Below are 7,566 nucleotides of genomic sequence, written 5' to 3'. Positions count from 1 at the left end.
TACTCCTAAATCAGGTGCTCAAAGAAGTTATTCAGAAAGCTCCGTGTCAACATATCTAGTTGTTTTTTCTGCTACTCCATCAATCTGATCAGCAAGAATTTTAGACAATAGAGGCAAAGTGTCTTCAATCCCTTTTCTTGACAGAAACTGAGTAATATCCTTCAGAAAACGTCAATTGATCAGTATCACCTCATCCACCACTTGAAGCAATTCAGGTTTCACAAAGGTTGTCGCCTCTTCATATTCTTTCCCCAGACCAGAAGCATGGCTGAGCTCATACATATCTTCATCTTCAATATAACATGTCAATATAATTAATACGTTTCTGAAATCAATACCCTTTTCGGGATTTAGAGCACTGACCAAGGCATCCATAGCCGAAGAGTGAGCCTTGTCAATTTTGTCTAAGATTACAACACTGTATGGCTTATTCTTCAGAGTGTTAACAAATGTACCAACAAGACATGAAGCTGAATCAGGATCCGTATATTTTTCCATGTCAATTCGGATAAGGCAATTATCTTCTTCTTCGTAAAGCTCATTGGCATTAGCTTCAGCGAGCTTATATTTATAACCACCATTAGAACGCACAAAAAGAAACAATCCCAGTGGCCTCCCTGAAGAATTACTATCAACCTTTGGCACCAAAAGAGAATTTATAATTGAATCTTTGAGCTTCACAAACCAAGAAGATGGTATCCCAGTAAGTTCAGTTCCCATCTCTGCAATTTCAGTAACACCAATAACATTTGATCTTTCCATAAACTTGTCGTGAAGTTGTATCCTCTCATCATCATGTAAAGCAAAAGCAAAATAATCATCGGTATTCAAATCTTTACGTTCACAAGCTTCTTCAAGAACAAAAAAGAATGTTTCTTTTTCACCACCCAAAATTGGATATTTGGAATATCTTGCAATACGCAGGGCCAAGATGATGCCTTCATAATCGAATGCAACTCCGTAGAGCTTCTTCAGCTTCAATATTTCTTCATGAATATCATCCATGACGGAAAATCTGTGTGAATGTGCAACTGAATTGTGATGTTTAATGATTGTTACTTATATGTAGAGATAATTTTCTCGTTTCATATGGATTATATTTCCATATCTTGTCTTTGATAATGATTAAAGTAGGCGATCGAATCCCACAGAAATTTCATAGTGTATAAGTAAATCTGGTATCTATATAGAAATGAAATTCTAATTTCACAGGGACCTTATTTCCTTGATATTGTCTGAAATATAAAAGTTGCCATTACATGGGCTTCTATCCAATGGCCATGGCTGGCTGGCTGGCTGGCGCTCTCAAACTCAATCATAAGATGATTGCAACACAAACTCTCAGAAGAAGTTCCGTACACCAAATAGTAGGGATAAACTAGTTATAAAATTACATTTTTACCCCTATACAAAAGCAAAGACTTCATCGATTGACAGATAGGTTAGAAAAATAAATTTTTCGAGTTCAAAAGATAAAAAATTATTATTTCATCAAAATACTGATGAAAAACAATCAATTAATCTTATTTTGAATCAATTTTAATCTTAAACCTAAATATTTCTTTTACGTATTTGAAAAATAAATACTTCACCATACACCACTTTGTAGCTTCATTTATTCAAAGAATTATTAATGAGTCGGTTATTAATATTTGAAATAAAAATATTCTTCCACAAGAAAAAAGATATTACTTTCTATATTAATGCTGATACATACAAACCTAGTCTATTTTAAAACATGTGCATATTGATTAGTGATTTAATCATTCAATTACCTAAAATTAATTAATTTACATAATCACTCAAATGGATTTGAAACATTTTAAATAAATAAATGATACCCTTTACCTTAATCAACTTAAATAAGTCTAGAACCACATCATTGATAAATCAGCCCGAACTATAGTCAATGGTCTATCATTTGGACGGTTTGTATTAAATCATGGTTGGACCCACTTCAAGAGCCGACAAACACAATACCTAAACTCACCATCCATTTTAGCACATGATCATTTGAATATTCAACGGTCGGCCCTCTCAATCCAAAAAACTCGCCGCCCTAACTCCACCAGGTTTTTATTCATCAAAATTTTTTGGCCACACAATTATCTAGCGGGGCCCTTCTCTCACTTGGTCGGCGATCCCATATCTCTTGATCGCCGATTTCGCCGAAATAAAATCACCTCATCACCGTACACGTGTCACCACATTCAGAAAACGCGAGTCCCGGTTGACAGCTGTATTGTCACCGACATGTGCATTAAACAGACACTCCTGATTGGCCGTTCAGTGACTTTTACCAAGTACTGGCTGTGCCGCTATTTCTGTTACGTATGGAATATAAATAGGAACCCTACTGAAACACTGAGCTTCACAAAGCAAAGCAAAACGAGAGTGATCGGTGAAGCTTTTGAGAAAAGAATTTTCTCTGCTTTACTGAAAGAGAAAAATTATACAAAATGCCGATTTACAGAATTGCCATTGGAAACCCGGGAGAGGCGAGCCAGCCGGACGCATTGAAGGCGGCTCTAGCGGAGTTTTTCTCAATGATCATTTTTGTTTTTGCCGGAGAAGGATCTGGAATGGCCTTCAGTAAGACCTTCAAATTGAATTTAATTTGGTTTGTGTGTATAGCGATATATTCATGCTACATAATTTGGTGATCAAATGATTAAAAGGCTGATGTTTCTAATTTGTGGCAGATAAGTTAACGGATAATGGTTCAACGACACCGGCAGGGCTTGTAGCCGCATCACTGGCTCATGCATTTGCCCTATTTGTGGCGGTTTCAGTCGGGGCAAATATTTCTGGAGGTCATGTGAACCCTGCTGTGACATTTGGTGCATTTGTTGGAGGACACATCACATTGTTGAGAGGAATTTTGTATTGGATCGCCCAGTTGCTCGGATCAGTTGTTGCTTGCTTACTGCTTAAGTTTTCCACTGGTGGATTGGTGAGTAAATTGTCAATTTAGTGTTTGAAAATTTTGAGCTCAATCGCATTGGTTCTTACAAATGCCTAATTTAAATTTACTGTGATGAAATTGCAGGAAACATCAGCATTTTCACTGTCATCTGGGGTCTCTGCATGGAACGCTTTGGTTTTTGAGATTGTGATGACCTTTGGACTCGTATACACAGTGTATGCGACAGCAGTGGATCCAAAGAAAGGGAATGTGGGGATTATTGCACCTATTGCTATTGGTTTCATTGTGGGTGCCAACATTTTGGCTGGTGGTGCTTTTGATGGAGCATCCATGAACCCAGCAGTCTCCTTTGGCCCTGCTGTGGTCAGCTGGACATGGACTAACCACTGGGTCTACTGGTTAGGTCCATTTGTTGGTGCAGCCATTGCAGCCATTGTCTATGACCACATCTTCATTGGCGACAGCTCGCATGAACCACTTTCCAACAGTGATTTTTAAATACTTCATCTCCTTTGTCAATTACAAACACCATTCTCTCTCAGCTTTTTAGATCATGGAGAGAATAAAGTTTGAAAACAAAGTTGGGTTTATTTATACTTCTATTTAGGTGTGTTGTTGTCTTCATTTATGTTACAGGAGTGGAAGTGGGGAGCTTCTTGGTTGTCTTTACTTGTTATAGTTGTGAATTTGTGTTGTTTAATTTGCAAATTCCTGGTTGAAAAATTCTCTGTTTCTGGTCACCTTTCTTGGACTAAAACAATCATAAACAGTCTCAGATTGATTAAAAAGTAAAACACATCTTAAAAAAAAAAAAAAACCTTTCAAAAGGCTTCAAAATTTTGACCATTGAATACGAGGAAAAAGCTAGTTATAAGTATGGTATACGAATCATGAATTAAAAATTTAATTTTTTTTTATCGTATCTCATATATTTTTTAAATAATAAAATAATAAAAAATTTTAATTCACAAACAATCTTTTAAAAGATATTACAGATATTTTTACATGATTTTTTATTTATATTATTTCGTAATATAAAAGTGTTTTGTAAGATATAAATTTGAGATGATAGTGAACTTGTATGGGTCACATCAGAGGCTTAATTAAGATGTTTGCTGGGTTTTCAATTTCATACTTTTGGGCCCTTCATTAATGAAAAATTGGACTTTAAAAAGCTGAATTCTATGAATCCCAATTCTAGTTAAAACTGTCAGCCAATCAAAATAATGGATTGAAGTTTATTCTTAATTCCCAATTGCTATTTGGGTTATTTTCCAAGACTCCTCTGAGAAATCAGCAGCACTTTCCCCTCACTTTTCCCTTGCTATTTTTTAAATTTTGTACTGACTATAAGGTCTAATCCTTAGATTTTTCTTATTTTCCATACCCTGGTTTAATTAATAATAATAATATTTTATCAACGATTCAACTCTAAGCAATCAGTCTAAACCAATGAACTAGCAACTGAAACCAGAGATGAGATGAGAGAAGTATATGATTTCTTTCTCCTCTTTGAAGATTGAACAGATAATAATTCCCTTCCGTGATTAGACTTTCAATATTTTATTAATATTTTAAAAGCACCATCATTTTCGGGACCTTGCTTGCCGGTTTGATATTTGATTTTTTTGAAATACTGATAATCCGCCTGCTTATATTATATAGATATATTCAGCATTATTGAAGACATTAAATTCAATAACTGCAACGAGGTTTCCCCAGGTTGACTTTTATGAGTAATAATAGGCTGTTCAGTGTCTAGAAGGCCTGAACAATAAGCTTTTCTTGATTAAGAATCTATGCGCATCATAACAGAGCCGCAAATTTTCATGGACTCTCCGGATTTCATTGAAACGATAACTGTGGCAACTGTATAGAGCTTTCCTTATTGACAATGAATAATACAAAGCCTTTCATGGACTCTCAGGATTTTATGGAAATTTGCCTTCACAAACCCATCTGGGTATGCTTAATAGGAAACTCTTTCCTGTGTTTTACTTCTTGGACAAACTTGTATGAACACCTTGTGTCACTTGATTGGGTCGCCATTTCAGCATCCTTCACCAAACTTCGCCACCTAATCCCATCAGAAGTTGCCAGGATGAGGGGATCCACTGTAACTATCTCTTGTAAACGCTCGGCTAATGTGATCTCCTCTTCCTGATTTGTGAAGCCCTCCAATTTCACCACTTTTAGATTTCTCAATTTTGTGTGCTTACCAGCTTTTTTGGAGCATGTGGCTGTGCTCGTCGTGCAGTAGCTTTCAGCATCAATCTGCACAGCTAAAATCCGCTATTGATTAATTTCTGCAGAGTTTTAGTTGAAATGAAAACTGAGAGATCACTTACAGTTACAAAGAGTCGCTCCAAGGAAGGGCAAAGCTTGAGGAAGGAGATTAAAGAGTCACTGTTGTATCCATCGTTAGAATTGTCAATCCACCACAACTCTTTTAGATTATAGAACTGAAATTCCGCCCTCAAAGAGGACAAGCAAGGACAAATCAATGCCTGCAGGAAAGTTTTGCATAAGTTGCAGGATGAAAGTAAGAAAGTAAAAACCAATATCATAAGATAGAGTTTGCCCTTGGACATACCTCAAAAGTCCATTTGCATAGTGTCAGAATTTTGGCATTCTTTATTGTTAATAAAACTGGGTCAAAGTCACATCTCTTGTAGCTACCATATCCAGGGCCTTGCCGGGAATCGAACATGGCATCGGCCAGGTTATAGTGAAATTCAGGCCAAACTGAAGGAAGCAGTCCTCTATATCGGAAAGTTTTGAGTTTGGGAGACTTGAGATGGATATAAGTTAGTTGCGGGCAATCGAAGACGGTCAAATGCTGTAGCTTTGTATTGGAGTTTATGGACAAAGATGTCAGCCCATTGCAGTCTGTGATCTTCAGGTTCTCAAGAAACTGAAAACTCGAAACTGTTGATGAAACCGCCTCATTGGAAATATGGTTAACTGAGATTAGATTAAGAGTTTTGACAAAGAAGGAAGGGGTGGTTGGCTGGTGGCCAGGGTTTCCACAATTCAACTCCAATTCCAAACCAAACTGCCTGTGTAAATCCTGTCTCTGAGCAGAGAAATCTAAATGAAGTCTATTATTGGGTGCAATGATAGCTGAGAGGATGCCATCTTTGCCAAAATGAAATCGAAGCCTCCTGGTGTTCTTTGTTGGATTGTGCTCATTGAAATTAGTAAGAAATCCTGAAATTGCGCTGGCAACCTCTTCTTTGGTTCCATGTTGAACCAAAGCCAGGTTCCACAGAAGCCTCCACCGGTTTGACAGAAAAATGGTTTGAATTGCAGACTCAAAAGGGAGCAAAGAAATTATGTGAAAAAGGATTTCATCAGGCATCCTACTGATCATATCACCTTCCATAACTGAATTCCTGCATCAGTATTTTGTTATCAACAATCTCAATATAGAGCAGAAAAGAAAACAATTTAAAAAAATCCAGGGATGTTCTTACCCTCTTTGATCTCCAGCGATGTCTGTTAAACGGGGAGAATCAAAGGTAAATTATATGTGATTGAAGGAAGCTCCAGCGGTGGTCAAATTCCAGATATGGCAGACAGATTTGAATTAATTAGTTTATTTTTTAGTCACTAATGGAATTTTGTTGCTTAAACTTATTAAGGCAAGAATGTAGAAATATTGTTTGACATTGTCAAGTAAGACAAACTATTATTTATATTTCCCAACAGGGCCTTGTTGAGGAAGGCAAATGGCAGTGATTTATAATTGCTTTGTTCAAAAAATCTCAAGTTAAGATTCATTTCCTTATATTTATTCCAAATATCCAATTGAAACACATTGATTAAAGAATTATTAGTTGAATATAGATATGTCGGCTGCTGCAATTGACTTATACATGTATGCAAAAGTAGTTGGGTCTCCCAGCGGCAAAACCAAGTTTTAAGAAGGAGATCAAGACACTGCAGTCAAGGTAACCACTTTTTGATACGATTAATGGATGAATCAATTTCTGAAGCAAAAAAGTGTTTAAAAATCTACCTTGAATGAGACTAGAAAGAATAGATGAATGTTTGAGTGGCAAGTGGAACAAAGACTAAAAAGTTATCAGAAAGAACTCAACAAATTCTATGCCATTTAGGATTGAGGTAAAGAAACCACTCTTAAAGCTATATCCAGGACCTCTCTGAAATTAAGCATGACATGCATCTACCAATTCCAAATAAAAATTGAAATGAAAACAGGGGAGTAGCCCACGATACCGAAAAGATTTATGTTAGAAAGCTTCACAAATATGCAAAGACTTTAACTTTCGAAGCTTGAACTAGCAAAAATGCATATAGATGGTAAACGTTTGCCGTCTGCAATAGTTAAACTTTCAAGAAAATCTGAAACTAGACACAACACTGCCTCACCGGTGTTGTAATTTTCTGAGAGCAGATAAAGAGTTTTGACGAAGAAATTAGAGGGAGTGGCGTTTTGGAAATTCTTGTTTCCAGTTGAGAAATCAAAATGAAGCTTGTTATTGTTATTAGGGGAAATAGCAGCTTTGTCAAAGCTGAAACTTCCAAAATCATTCAGAAACGTAGAAACGTTTCGGGGGCGTTTTGGAGATTTGCGATTTGCTCGTTCGATCAGCGCCCAAGCCCTAATGTACGTA

The 7,566-nt window shown here is 36.5% G+C and overlaps 3 protein-coding genes across 4 annotated transcripts; 1 reads left to right on the top strand and 2 right to left on the bottom strand.

The window, feature by feature from the left end:
* Positions 1–27: 27 nt before the first annotated feature.
* On the bottom strand, positions 28–1,005 carry LOC123192057 (chaperone protein ClpB-like). The gene is made up of 2 exons (XM_044604526.1): positions 190–1,005; positions 28–84 (listed from the first exon to the last, which is right to left on the bottom strand). Exons 1-2 carry the CDS (start codon positions 1,003–1,005, stop codon positions 28–30), a joined length of 873 nt encoding a protein of 290 aa, XP_044460461.1.
* A 1,351-nt stretch (positions 1,006–2,356) lies between these two features.
* LOC123192518 (aquaporin TIP1-3) lies at positions 2,357–3,666 on the top strand. The gene is made up of 3 exons (XM_044605101.1): positions 2,357–2,592; positions 2,703–2,953; positions 3,050–3,666. Exons 1-3 carry the CDS (start codon positions 2,460–2,462, stop codon positions 3,422–3,424), a joined length of 759 nt encoding a protein of 252 aa, XP_044461036.1. The 5' UTR covers positions 2,357–2,459; the 3' UTR covers positions 3,425–3,666.
* Positions 3,667–4,620: 954 nt separating this feature from the next.
* On the bottom strand, positions 4,621–7,529 carry LOC123193224 (F-box protein At2g39490). Of its 2 annotated transcripts, none has more exons than XM_044606069.1 (4): positions 6,403–7,501; positions 5,520–6,321; positions 5,275–5,433; positions 4,621–5,200 (listed from the first exon to the last, which is right to left on the bottom strand). In XM_044606069.1, the coding sequence occupies exons 2-4, from the start codon at positions 6,309–6,311 to the stop codon at positions 4,874–4,876; spliced, it is 1,278 nt and encodes a 425-aa protein (XP_044462004.1). In that variant the 5' UTR covers positions 6,312–6,321; positions 6,403–7,501; the 3' UTR covers positions 4,621–4,873. The 2 variants fall into 2 exon arrangements, with proteins under 2 accessions (XP_044462004.1, XP_044462005.1); XM_044606070.1 differs by having other exon boundaries at positions 4,992–5,208; positions 6,403–7,529.
* Between the last annotated feature and the right edge of the window lie 37 nt (positions 7,530–7,566).

This window comes from Mangifera indica, chromosome 12 (assembly GCF_011075055.1).
Source record: "Mangifera indica cultivar Alphonso chromosome 12, CATAS_Mindica_2.1, whole genome shotgun sequence".
In the NCBI taxonomy this organism is placed as follows: domain Eukaryota; kingdom Viridiplantae; phylum Streptophyta; class Magnoliopsida; order Sapindales; family Anacardiaceae; genus Mangifera; species Mangifera indica.
Note: the sequence above shows the minus strand (reverse complement) of the source record. Positions and strands in the feature narration are given on the sequence as shown.